Source organism: Sphaerodactylus townsendi, unplaced genomic scaffold (assembly GCF_021028975.2).
Source record: "Sphaerodactylus townsendi isolate TG3544 unplaced genomic scaffold, MPM_Stown_v2.3 scaffold_33, whole genome shotgun sequence".
NCBI classification, from domain to species: Eukaryota; Metazoa; Chordata; class Lepidosauria; order Squamata; family Sphaerodactylidae; genus Sphaerodactylus; species Sphaerodactylus townsendi.
Window position 1 is genome coordinate 9,888 of NW_025950506.1, and position 14,201 is coordinate 24,088.

Here is a 14,201-nt window from a genome sequence, read left to right on the forward strand (position 1 = left end):
AGGATTCTGAATATGGAGCTGCTGGACGCCCTTTATTTTTATGCTAGTATTTTTATATTGTATTTATGAGATCTAGCTTTTACAGTTTTATCGCTGCTTTTAAAGATTCAGCCATTTTATGTTATATTATGTTTATTGTTGTACACCGCCCGGAGCCCCTCGGGGATAGGGCGGTATAAAAATCTAATAAATAAATAAATAAAATAAAAATAAACTTTGGTTGGAAATAAAAAATTATTAAGAAAAAAAAAAGATGGAGGGCTGTAATTGTACCTCTCTATTCTGCGTTGGCTAGACCTCACCTGAATATTCTGTACAGTTCTGGGCACCGCAATTCATGGGGTCTCTTCCAACCCTATGGTTCTAGGATTCCAAGCAAAGTGGGGGATTCACCAAATGTTCTCTTCCTCTCACAGGGGCAAGGTCTGCCTGGTTTGGCCTATCTTCTCCCTCCTTGGACTTTGGAACTCAGCACTGGCCCCGAGAGAGCCACGTGAGGGACAATGTGGTCTCCGCAAGCCCGTGTGTTGGGTTGGTGGTTCCTCCTTCTCCAAGTGGCCCGTGGAGTGACAGGTGAGGACAACCCATGATGTATGTATGTCAGACATCCGTGGAATAGCATGTCAACGCGGTGGAGAAAGAACAGGGCACGGGAGAAGTTGAAAGGGAATGAAAGAAAAAGACTGGGCCATCCTTCGGCCTCATCCTCTTGAAGTCTGTCACCTTGAAGTCTGTCACATTTGGAGAGGAGACTTCTGAGGGGGGATATGATGGAAGTCTATAAAATGATGCGTGGGGTAGAAAATGTTGACAGAGAAATTTTTCTCTTTCTCACAATACTAAAACCAGGGGGCATACATTTATTTATTTATTTATTAGGTTTATATACCGCTCTCCCCTGGCGGTATATACCATTGAAAATGCTGGGGGGAAGAATTAGGACTCATAAAAGGAAACACTTCTTCACGCAACCTGTGATGGGTGTTTGGAATATGCTGCCACAGGAGGTGGTGATGGCCACTCACCTGGATAGCTTTAAAAGGGGCTTGGACAGATTTATGGAGGAGAAGTTGATCTATGGCTACCAACCTTGATCCTCCTTGATCTGAGGTTGCAAATGCCTTAGCAGGTGAGCTCCCAAAGGCACCTGGTGGGCCACTGTGAGTAGCAGAGTGCTGGACTAGATGGACTCTGGTCTGATCCAGCAGGCTGGTTCTTATGTTCTTATGGAATATGCTGCCACAGGAGGTGGTGATGGCCACTAACCTGGATAGCTTTAAAAGGGGCTTGGATAGATTTATGGAGGAGAAGTCGATCTATGGCTACCAACCTTGATCCTCCTTGATCTGAGGTTGCAAATGCCTTAGCAGGTGAGCTCCCAAAGGCACCTGGTGGGCCACTGCGAGTAGCAGAGTGCTGGACTAGATGGACTCTGGTCTGATCCAGCAGCCTAGTTCTTATGTTCTTATGGAATATACTGCCACAGGAGGTGGTGATGGCCACTAACCTGGATAGCTTTAAAAGGGGCTTGGACAGATTTATGGAGGAGAAGTTGATCTCTGGCTCCCAATCTTGATCCTCCTTGATCTGAGATTACAAATGCCTGAGCAGACCAGGTGCTCGGGAACAGCAGCAGCAGCAGAAGGCCAGTGCTTTCACCACCTGCAGGTGAGCTCCCAAAGGCACCTGGTGGGCCACTGCGAATAGCAGAGAGCTGGACTAGATGGACTCTGGTCTGATCCAGCAGGCTCTTCCTTATGTTCTCACGTTCCGCAGAAGTGGATGGTCATGAATTATCTCTCAGGCCCGTCCCTCTTCTCTAAATACTCGCTTGGATGTGCTGACAGGCAGGTAGAAGCCAGGTGAACGGAGGCCACGGCCTTGTCACAGCTTTTATAGGGCTGTGTTTCTATTTCGGTCCCTGGCCCAGGTGCTGAGTCAGGCTGCGTCGTGGCATGGAGGCTACTCCGCATGTCTGCTCAGCTCTCCACCAACCTGTGATCCTCAATTTGGCTCCGGGACCTGCAGATCGGGTCTTACCTCTTCACGCCCTCGTCAACAAGTTTTGACCCATTTAAAAAAAATCCCCCAGGTGTGGCGCTTTGGGCTGGCTGTCTTACCCATATGGGCGTCTTTGTTTTTCTTGACAGCTTCACTTCCTATCAACACGCCACCCCCTCGAGCTTTACCTGACTCCACCTTGCCTGGCTTCCAGTCATTCGCAGTGCGGTGGTGGCTGTGCTGGTGACCGCCCACATGCCTGTCTGCCATCTCTGGGGAATCTTGTGCCAATTCTGGGTTGTGCAAGGGCCTTTAGGCAGTGGAATTATTAATTTCCTCTTCCTCTTTTCCTTTTCCGTTCCTGTCTGGTGACACAAATCTGTCAGGCCAAAACACCTGTGGCCTCTGGCAGGCGGTGTGCTGAACCGGGGCAAACTCAGAGGATCCGGCAGGTTCTCACAGGTTCCCCAGAGTAGGCTACTGATCATTTGTGTGTGCCGAGAGGGGGCTACTAATGGGTGATTTTGCCACGTGGTTTTTGCCTTGGTTACGCCCCTCCTCTCAGCAGTAGTGCGCAGAACTTGAAGCAGGCTAGCAGGAGGTGCACCGGCATGCGTGGCAGCCTGCACCTACGTGCATTCGTTTCCCGCCCAAGGACCGGCACAGCAGCTGCGTCCTTGCCACAGCCCCGCCCAGGAATGCCCCGCCCATGGAATGCCTGGGCATGCCCTCGTCGTGCCCTGCCCAGCCCCATTGACGCTACGCCACAGTTTGAATCCCACCACCGTGTTACTAAAATTTTTGGATCCCCCCACTGGGCAAACTTATAAGCAACTTTCAGAGTGGGCAAGTAGGGAGAAGTAATGAACATTTTTGAAAAGCTGCTTATTTTTTTAATGGGTTTAATAGGTTAAGTTTTATGTTGTTTTGATTTGCTGTCTCAGAGAACAGCCTTTTGTGAGCTGCCTCGAGCCCTTCTGGGAAGAGGCGGCCTATACGTTTAATTAATAGGTAGGTAGGTAGGTAGGTAGGTAGGTAGGTAGGTAGGTAGGTAGGTAGGTAGGTAGGTAGGTAGGTAGGTAGATAGATAGGTAGATAGGTAGATAGATAGATAGATAGATAGATAGATAGATAGATAGATAGATAGATAGATAGATAGATAGATAGATAGATAGATAGATAGATAGATAGATAGATAGATAGATAGATAGATAGATAGATAGATAGATAGATAGATAGATAGATAGATAGATAGATAGATACTTAATTGGACAGGAGGCACATTGTTGAGTGGGTCCAAGGGTTTTCTAACCAATTGATTGACTACATGGTGAGGGAGAGCCAGCGTGGTGTGGTGGTTAAGAACTGTGGGATTCTAATCTGGAGAACCGGGTTTGATTCCCCACTCCTCCACCTGAGCGGCAAAGGCTTATCTGGTGAACTGGATGTGTTTCTGCCCTCCTGCATTCCTGCTGGGTAACCTTGGGCTAGTCACAGCTCTTCGGAAACTCTCTCAGCCCCACCTACCTCACAAGGTATCTGTTGTGGGGAGAGGAAGGGAAAGGAGCTTGTGAGCCTTCTTGAGTCTGCCTACAGAAGAGAAAGCTGGGGTATAAATCCAAACTCTTCTTTTTCTAAAAGATTGCAACCCTATAAATAGCCAGTCACCGATGACGAGTGAGAACTCTCAGAAGGAAGCCACATGGGACACCTGTACAGAAATTGATCTTTTAAGCATAAAGAAGAAGAAGAAGAGTTTGGATTTATATCCCCCCTTTCTCTCCTGCAGGAGACTCAAAGGGGCTGACAATCTCCTTGCCCTTCCCCCCTCACAACAAACACCCTGTGAGGTAGGTGGGGCTGAGAGAGCTCCGAAGAGCTGTGACTAGCCCAAGGTCACCCAGCTGGCGTGTGTGGGACTGCGCAGGCTAATCTGAATTCCCCAGATAAGCCTCCACAGCTCAGGCGGCAGAGCTGGGAATCAAACCCGGTTCCTCCAGATTAGATACATGAGCTCTTAACCTCCTTCGCCACTGCTGCTGGTATAGGCGGGTGGGCAAACTAATCTGGTATAGACGGGAGGGCAAACTAATAACTTCTGCTAGGTCAGTGATGGTGAACCTTTTCGAGACCGAGTGTCCAAACTGCAACCCAAACCCACTTACTTATCGCAAAGTGCCAACACGGCAATTTAACCTGAATACTGAGGTTTTAGTATAGAAAAAAAACGGTTGGCTCCAAGGCTCGCGTTACTCAGGAGTAAGCTTGGGGGTAGTCGTTGGCTTTGCTTTGAAGCAACTGTGCAACGCTTCGAATGAGTGAATCATGCCCCTAGGAGGGTTTACTCAGAAGCAAGCCCCATTGCCAGCAACTGAGCTTACTCCCAGGTAAAGGATCATGCTTTTGTTCTTCCCATGAAAATCAGTGGGGTTTAACGGCGCTTCACAGGGTTACCTACACTGCTTCCCCAAAACTAGGCCTTAGGTTTAGTGCTAATAATCTCCCTGAAATAATTGCATTATTATCACACGACGAGCTCCGTGCACGCGTGCCCACAGAGAAGGCTCTGAGTGCCACCTCTGGCACCCGTGCCATAGGTTCGCCACCACTGTGCCATGTTACGTAAGTCTTAGTGAGGAAGAAGGGGAAGGCAAGAAAACAGTTTTCGTAAGTTCTCTCAAAATCTTGTTAAAAATGATGGAAAGGCAATCGTCTCACTGTTTAAGTCTTTTAAAAAATCTAGCTTGAAATTTACAGTGATAAGATTCCAATTTGGTTTGCAATTATAAATGTCAGTCAGACAGGAAGAAATTGTTACCTTCGTAGATGTGGGCTGTCTGGAAAGGCCAGGCTAGCCACTGTTGGAAATATTACACCCATGCGTACTCCAACTCACTAGGTGAGTATCATTTTAACATTATCTTACCATCACAAATATACAAAAAATGTTTAGTAAGTACACGGTCAGGTATGGCTATAAAACCCCTAGATTAGGTTTTTATTTCGGCAGTCCTTTGTCAAGCCAATAACTGTTGCACAAAGTATTCTTTTTCTTACTCCTCTAGGAGCACAACTATTTTTTTCTTACACTAGATAGTTTCCAAACTGAATTTCCAAACTGAGCTCCCACATGAGATCCTGATATCCAGAGAGAAGGACTATTTAAAGAAGAGCCATTCAAGTGAAACTTGAAATTCAGCTTGGAAACTATCTAGTGTAAGAAAAAACAGTTGTGCTCCTAGAGGAGTAAGAAAAAGAATACTTTGCACAACAATTATTGGCTTGACAAAGGACTGCCGAAATAAAAACCTAATCTAGAGGTTTTATAGCCATACCTGTGTACTTACTAAACATTTTTTGTATATTTGTGATAGTAAGATAATGTTAAAATGATACTCACCTAGTGAGTTGGAGTACGCATGGGTGTAATATTTGTGACAGTACCTGTTGTACACCTGCCTTGATTATTATGGTAGCCACTGTTGGAAACAGGATGCTAGACGGGAAGAATGTTTACTCTGATACAACAGGGCAATTCTGATAAACAGCTGAGATGACTTTCCAGAGGGCAGGCCTGTGATTCACTGTCAACAGTGATTACTAAGAATGAAACCTCCATGGATGGTGGCAGTCTATCGAATGCCAGCGCGGTGTAGAGGTAGAGAGCAGGCGGATTCTAATCTGGAGAACCGGGTTTGATTCCCCATTCCTCCTCCTGAGAGGCAGAGGCTTATCTGGTGATCCAGATGCGTTTCCCACACTCCTACATTCCTGCTGGGTGACCTTGGGCCAGTCACAGTTCTCTCTGAACTCTCTCAGCCCTACCGACCTCACAAGGTGTCTGTTGTGGGGAGAGGAAGGGAAAGGAGCTTGTGAGCCACCTTGAGTCTTCTTACAGGAGAGAAAGGGTGGATATAAATCCAAACTCTTCTTCTTCTGAACTGATAGGGTACAGCTGGAAACAGGTCATGAAGTTAGGTCAGTGGTGGCGAACCTATGGCACAGGTGCCAGAGGTGGCACTCAGAGCCCTCTCTGTGGGCATGTGCACACAGAGTGCGTCATGTGGGGGTGAAAGCACTGTTAAACCCCACTGATTTTTACAGGAATAACTAAAGCGCGATCCTTTACCTGAGAGTAATTATTATTATTATTATTATTTTATTCGATTTTTATACCGCCCCATCCCCTGGGGGCTCTGGGCGGTGTACAGCATTTAAAACAATGTATTAAATAGCATTTAAAAGCAGCAGTAAAACTCCTAATACATTTACAATTTAAAACCCAAATCTAAGTTTAAGTTAAGGTTCAAAGTGCAGTGTGGCGTCCAGCATCAATAGATAAAAAATAATAAATAAAAACCCTCCCACCCCATGGTGGAGGGGGGCATGGTGAGTCTCAATGATGTAATTACGGCCTAGGTGTCAGAGGCCAAAAATGGGGCACTATTAGCGGCTGGATCCTCCGAAGGCCCGGCGGAACAGCTCCGTCTTGCAGGCCCCGCGGAACTCTCCAAGGTCCCGCAGGGCCCGGACAGCTGGAGGGAGAGTGTTCCACCAGGCCAGGGCCAGGGCTGTAAAAGTCCTGGCCCGCGTGGAGGCCAGCCGCATTGCCGAGGGGCCAGGGACCACCAGTAGGTTGGCCTCCGCTGATCGAAGAGGCCGCCTAGGGACATATGGGGTGATGCGGTCTCGAAGATACGATGGTCCCAAGCCGTGAATGGCCTTAAAGGTCAATACCAGCACCTTGAAGATGATCCGGAACTCTACTGGAAGCCAATGCAGCTGCCGCAGCACAGGTTGAATGTGCTCCCGAAAGGTACTGCCCGTAAGCAGGCGTGCTGCTGCATGGTGAACCAGTTTTAATCGCCGGATCAAACGCAAGGGAAGGCCAGCGTAGAGCGAAGTTACAATAGTCAAGTCTGGAGATGACCGTTGCGGATCACCGAGGCTAGATCCGCTCTGGCGAGGAAGGCGGCCAGCCGCCGGGCCTGGCGGAGGTGGAAAAAGGCAGCCCGGGTTGTATGGGCCACCTGGGTCTCCATTGTGAGAGTTGAATCCAGGTGGCCCCCAGGCTGCGAACGGAGGGGGTCGGTGCCAATATGGCCCCCTCCCATACCGGCGGCTGGAAAGTCCCCTCCCCTCCTTCACGGCCAAGCCAGAGGATCTCCGTCTTCGAAGGGTTCAGTTTCAGCCTGCTCTGACGCAACCAACCAGCTACCGCCTCCAAACAGTGCTGTAGAGCCGCGGGGCGGCGGCTGCTCCCACCGCCATCAACAGAGTGAGCTGAGTGTCATCAGCGTCCTGGTCAAAAATCAGCCCAAAACGCCGCCCCAACTGAGCAAGGGGTCGCATGTAGATGTTAAATAGCAGCGGGGACAGTAATGCCCCCTGAGGCACACCACATTGTAGTGGGCACCTCCGGGAAGCCTGGTCCCCGCACCTCACTTGCTGATTCTGGCCCCGGAGGAACGAGCTTATCCACTGAAGGACAGTGCCCCGCCTCGAGGCGGCCAGGCGGTGGGTCAAAAGGTCGTGGTCGACCACATCAAACGCTGCGGTGAGATCTAACAACACCAGCAGCGCCGATCCGCCTTGGTCAAGCTGGATGCGGAGTGTGTCTGTGACGGCGACGAGAACAGTCTCCGTCCCATGCCCAGCACGGAAGCCGGACTGGAAGGGGTCAAAAGCCGATGTGTCATCCAGAAAACCTTGAAGCTGCTCCAGCACCACTCTCTCAATTACCTTCCCCAGAAACGAAAGATTCGAAACGGGCGGTAATTGGCCAGATCTCCTGGATCTAACGATGGTCTTTTAAGAGTGGGTGGACCACTGCCTCCTTCAACCCATCCGGGAAGGTTCCTTGCTCAAGAGAACCATTGATGATACTCAACAGATGGGGTCAGAGCTCCGCCCGGCAGGTTTTCACAAGCCAGGACGGGCACGGATCCAGAGGACAGGTAGTAGGTCTAACAGCAGCTAAGGCTCTGTCAACAGCGGCTTCAGAGAGCAGGGAGAACTGGGTCAAACAGAGGCCCGAAGACGGCAAGGGAGTCTCCAGTTCGCTAATTGTAGCCAACGTGGATGGAAGGTCATGGCGGAGCGACGTGATCTTATCCGCGAAAAAGCTCATAAATGCCTCACAGCTAATGTCCAATTGAGAATTTGAAGATCTCTCCGGTAAGGAGGTCAATGACCGAATTATACGAAACAATTGCGCTGGGCGTGAGCTAGCGGACGCGAGAGAGGAGGAGAAGAAGGTCCTCTTCGCCTCCTTCGTCGCCATCTCATAGGCTTTCATAAAGCGTCCTATAAGATGTTCGCGCCGCTTCGTCGCGAGATTTCCTCCATACTCGCTCTAGGCGTCTAAGTTCCTCGCTTCATCACGGCGCAACTCCTCGGTATACCATGGAGCGCGCCGAGAGCGAGGCGTAGAGGACGCCGAGGAGCAACAACATCGATGGCAGCGGAGAGTCGGAGTTCCAGTCCTCCACTTGCTCATCGAGTGTGCCGGTGGGTTCAGGGTCCCGCAGAGCATTCAGGAAACCAAGTGGATCCATAAGTCTCCGCGCGCGGGCATAAATCTGCCCATCCCCTAGACGGGTTTGGCGGCATGTCCACCCGACCTTCAGGGCAAAATGGTCGGACCATGGCACTCTGTCAGTAGAGGATACGACCAGACCTATCCCGAATTCGAAGACCAAATCCAGCGTGTGCCCAGCCTCATGAGTGGGGCCAGAATTTATCAAGGAGAGGCCTAGCTGCCGCCATGGATGACACTAGGTCCGCAGCCGCTGTACAGGAGGCAGCGCCGGCATGGACATTGAAGTCCCCAAAGACGATGAGTCTGGGGAACCGCAACGCCCAGTCCGCCACCACCTCCAGCAGCTGCGGCAGGCTGTCTCTCGGTGCGCTAGGCGACCGGTACACCAGGAGAACAGCCAGCCTCTCCAAGGCCAACCACTCCAGGCCGACACACTCTATGCCGGTGACCTCCGGGACGGGGGCTGCCCTGAAGGGAATAGAATCACGGATGAACTGCGCAACACCGCCCCCCCGGCCCTGGGTTCGTGATCGGTGGAGACACGCGAAACCCGGGGGCGCGACTTCGCCGAGGGCGACGGTCTCACCTTCGCGCACCCAGGTTTCGGTGATACATGCCAGGTCCACTTGTTGGGCTCCGAGAAAATCCCGGAGCACCATGGTCTTATTATTAATGGACTCAGTTGCTCAGTTGCTGGCGATGGAGCTTGCTTCTGAGTAAACCCTCCTAGGGTTGTGAGTCACATGTTCGAAGAGTTGCACGGTTGCTTCAAAGCAAAGCTACTGAGTACCACCAAGCTTACTCCTGAGTAACACATGCCTCGGAGCCAACCGTTTTTTCTAAACTAAAACCTCAGTATTCAGGTTAGATTGCCATGTTGGCACTTGGCAATAAATAAGTGGGTTTTGGGCAGCGGTGGGATCTAAAAATTTTAGGAACAGGTTCCCATGGGGGTGGGATTCAAACTGTGGCGTAGCGCCAATGGGGCGGGGCACGATGGGGGCGTGACCGGGCATTCCGGGGGCGGGGCATTCCTGGGCGGGGCTGTGGCAAGGATGCAGCCATTGCACCGGTCCTTGGGTGGGAAACGAATGTACGCAGGTACAGGCTGCCACGCACGGCGGTGCACCTCCTGCTAGACTGCTTCAAGTTCTGTGCGCTACTGCTGAGAGGAGGGCGTAACTAAGGCAAAAATCACGTGGCAAAATCACCCATTAGTAACCCCCTCTTGGCGCACACAAATAATTAGTAACCTACTCTCGGGAATCCTGTGAGAACCTGCCGGATCCCACCTCTGCTTTTGGGTTGCAATTTGGGCACTCGGTCTCGAAAAGGTTCGCCATCACTGAGTTGGGTGAATGTGAGTCTGACCTCTCAGGGCTCTTCTTACATTCCTAAGTTTCAAAGTTGCCCAAGCAAAACAAACAAAGCGTATCGCTAAATGACTCGTTTTTCTTTAGCAGGTATATCAAATGCTTGAGCTGGTGAGGGAGAGGATGGAGCCGCCCCCCCTCAAATTCCCACTGTGCTGCTGCTAAAGTGGGCAACTCCCGCTCGGAAATCCCGGGAGATTTTGGAGTAAAGCCTCGGGAGGCTGGGTTTTGAGGAAGGGAGTGACCTCAGTAGGGTATAATGCCGAAGTCACCATTTTCTCCAGCGGAACTCACCTCTCGTCTGGAGATCAGTTGTCCTTCTGGGAGATCGGTAGATTGTAATCCAAAACAAAACCTGAGACAGTATAAATGTCAATCATAAACAGCAAATCCCCTGTGTGGCTCTAATACAGAATTAAAAACTCCATTTTAATGTAAACATTTTAAAATACATCAATGAACATATAAACGATACATACAATGGACAACAACAACAATAATTCGAGGCCCCACGTACACTCGTGCATGAAAAGGGAGAGAGATTCTCTGAACCAATTTATACACAACAAGTCTCTACCATGAGAATATGAGAACCATATGAACATCAAAAAGTCTTCCTCAGCCACTCACATCATTCTGGTACAAGTGGTTAGCCTGATACAATTCCAACTCCTAAACATAAGGCATTACCTAAGTAAGGCATTACTGAAGAAGACTTTTTAGTCGAAAGTATTGAAGAAGAAGGAGGAGGAGGAGGAGGAGGAGGAGGAGGAGGAGGAGGAGGAGTTATATCCCCCCTTTCTCTCCTGCAGGAGACTCAAAGGGGCTGACAATCTCCTTGCCCTTCCCCCCTCACAACAAACACCCTGTGAGGTAGGTGGGGTTGAGAGAGCTCCGAGAAGCTGTGACTAGCCCAAGGTCACCCAGCTGGCGTGTGTCGGAGTGTGGGAGTGCACAGGCTAATCTGAATTCCCCAGATAAGCCTCCACAGCTCAGGCGGCAGAGCTGGGAATCAAACCCGGTTCCTCCAGATTAGATACACGAGCTCTTAACCTCCTACGCCACTGCTGCTCCTACGCCACTGAATTCATCCCGGGTCAATACTACCACCTCCATCGGAGATTGAGCACCGGCCAATTTGTTCACCTCACAACCGTGCACAATTCATTGAATATGACGTTCTCATGGTAGAGACTTGTTGTGTCTACATTGATCCGGAGAATCTCTCTCCCTTTTTGTGCATGCGTGTATGTGGGGTCTCGAATTATTGTTGTCCATTGTATGTATGGTTCATATGTTCACTGATGTATTTTAAAACGTTTATATTAAAATGGAGTTTTTAATTCTGCATTAGAGCCAGATCGGTAGATTGCACCTGCAGGTTGGCAAACCTAGGTGCTGCTTTCCCAAGGTGACGGGCGGAGCACATGCTTTGATTCAGAAGATCGCAGGACGGTCTGTGCAGTACCCAGTTAAAAAGATTGTGACAGACGTTCGTTTTGGGGAGGGGTGGGGAACACCTGTCCTCTACCTGAAACCTAGGAAAGCAGCCGCCTAATTCAGTGGTAAATATTTTACATTTCTAAGGGTCCCAGTTCAAACCCCTTCTCATGTCTTAAGAACATCGTGCAGTAAGACTAGGAAGGTTCCCAGCCCAAAACTGAGAGGTCGAGTAGGCAGTATTGAAGAGAAGAAGAAGAAGAGTTTGGGTTTATATCCCTCCTTTCTCTCCTGCAAGGAGACTCAAAGGGGCTGACAATCTCCTTGCCCTTCCCCCCTCACAACAAACACCCTGTGAGGTGGGTGGGGCTGAGAGAGCTCCGAGAAGCTGTGACTAGCCCAAGGTCACCCAGCTGGCGTGTGTGGGAGCGCACAGGCTAATCCGAATTCCCCAGAGAAGCCTCCACAACTCAAGCGGCAGAGCGGGGAATCAAACCCGGTTCCTCCAGATCAGAGTGCACCTGCTCTTAGCCACTACGCCACTGAGCTAGACAAAGACAGTTAGCTGCAGAGGCGTAGCTCCAAGGGGAAGGGGGACGAACTGGCCACGCGCGCCCTGTGAGGTGTGGCGAGGGCATGACAGGGGTGTCCCGGGGCGGAGGACGCACCAGTACATTGGGCGCTTTCCCCTCTTGCTGTGCCTCCGGTTAGCTGCATTGGTATGCAAAACTGGTTGAACACTTCCGCCTCGGTGTGTAGACTAATTGGATTTCTCTCTCATCTGATCCTGCTCAGGTGACTGCCCCTGCAACCCGAAGTATTTTGGCCGCGATTCTATGGTGTGCGTGTGCAACAGCACGTACTGTGACTCCTACGACCCAGTCTCGTTCCCACCAGTCGGTTCCTACGTCAAGTATGAAAGCAGCCAGAATGGCAATCGGCTGAACCGGAGCGAAGGGACGTTCACAGACCGAACGCACACTCCAGGTACCTACTTTTGCCATGCGGGATGTGTGCGAGCAACCTGACCCGTGCCGGAAATCCAGGTCAGAACCTGAAAGGCTCACAGAGACTGTTTCCACGAGGTCCAAGTATCTGTGAAAAAGGCAAACTCTATGCTGGGGATAATTAGGAAAGGAGTTGATCATAAAACTGCAAGGATTGTCATGCCCTTATATAAAGCCGTGGTGCGACCGCACTTGGAGTACCGTGTTCAGTTCTGGTCGCCACATCTCAAAAAGGATATCGGAGAGATAGAAAAAGTGCAGAGAAGGGCAACGAGGATGGAGCACCTTCCTTACGAGGAGAGGCTGCGGCGTTTGGGACTCTTTAGTTTAGAGAGGAGGCGGCTGAGGGGGGATATGATTGAAGTCTATAAAATTATGCATGGGGTAGAAAATGTTGACAGAGAGACATTTTTCTCTCTTTCTCACAAGACTAGAAGCAGGGGGCATTCATTGAAAATGCTGGGGGGAAGAATTAGGACTCATAAAAGGAAACACTTCTTCACGCAACGTGTGATTGGTGTTTGGAATATGCTGCCACAGGAGGTGGTGATGGCCACTCACCTGGATCGCTTTAAAAAGGGCTTGGACAGATTGATGGAGGAGAAGTCGATCTATGGCTACCAATCTTGATCCTCCTTGATCTGAGATTGCAAATGCCTTAGCAGACCAGGTGCTCGGGAGCAGCAGCAGCAGCAGAAGGCCCTTGCTTTCACATCCTGTACGTGAGCTCCCAAAGGCACCTAGTGGGCCACTGCGAGTAGCAGAGTGCTGGACTAGATGGACTCTGGTCTGATCCAGCAGGCTAGTTATTATGTTCTTATGTTCTTATCCTGGGATGGGCAAGTGAAATATCCTGGTTGGTGCAAGTTTTCCGCATGGCCCCCAATGCTTAAGCGGGCCTGCCCTGGTGTTGCCCTGAGATATTTCTTTTAGTCCAGGATTTTCAAAAATCATCAAATTGGCGATTCTTTTCAAATATCCCGGGGTGACCCTGCTGCCGTGCAAACACCATGGGAGCAGGAACAGTTTATTTTTCCTGCCTCGCCACTCCGGGTCGACCAATCAAGAGGCACATGCGAGGATGCACTTGCGGTGTAAATACAAAAGACCTGAGCTCGTGTGGAACAAACTGCAGTATTACCTCCCGATCCTAACTCGGCTCCTGGAAAGAAACGGGCAGCCATGCGGAGGGAGAAAATAGACCCAGTTTTTTTTAAAAACCCTGGTGGTACACAGGTATAATTTTGCCATGCAGAAACTACCAGAGTCTTTTGGGTATGCGGCTCTCACACTGAAATTTTTAGCTGAAATTCCTAGCCGAAAACAAATCTGTGTCCCTCGTAATTGGCGTATTTACTTCATTTAATAATGCAGGGAAGTATTGTGATTTGGACGAGGGTTATAAACCGAGCGTTCCTCCAAGAAAGCTAACCGGAGAGGCAAAAATGAGATTCAGTGTAAACACAATGTCAAATATGCTTTCAATATCAAATGTGTTTTTATTACTGATCCCAATAGGGAAGGGACTCAAAGTGTAAAGAGATAGAAGCTGGGGTACTGGTGGCAAGTTATAGTCTTGCAAGTTTGGTCATTTATTTTCACCTTGTTTGTCAGCCCAAATTTCATGCTAAAGTCTCAGTTACAAAAAATTGTGCAGGTTTAGGATTCTCTGTGCTTGGTCTAGGTGCGACAAGGGAACAGTCGGTTGCTTTCTTGTCTCCCGATTTTCTGGACCGTTAGACAACATACCTCGGGTACCTTCCGCACATGCAGAACAATGCACTTTCAATCCACTTTCACAATTGTTTGCAAGTGGATTTTGCTATTCTGCAGAGTTGC

General features: G+C 49.8%; 1 protein-coding gene across 1 annotated transcript in view; it reads left to right on the top strand.

Annotated features, from left to right (window-relative positions):
• The first annotated feature begins 265 nt into the window (after window positions 1-265).
• LOC125425363 (lysosomal acid glucosylceramidase-like) overlaps window positions 266-14,201 on the top strand; it is a 71,180-nt gene continuing 57,244 nt past the window's right edge. Inside the window, exons 1-2 of the mRNA XM_048482977.1 lie at window positions 266-573; window positions 12,151-12,342. Coding sequence (XP_048338934.1) covers window positions 504-573; window positions 12,151-12,342 — 262 coding nt within the window. The 5' untranslated portion in view covers window positions 266-503. The remainder of the gene's footprint in view (window positions 574-12,150; window positions 12,343-14,201) is intronic.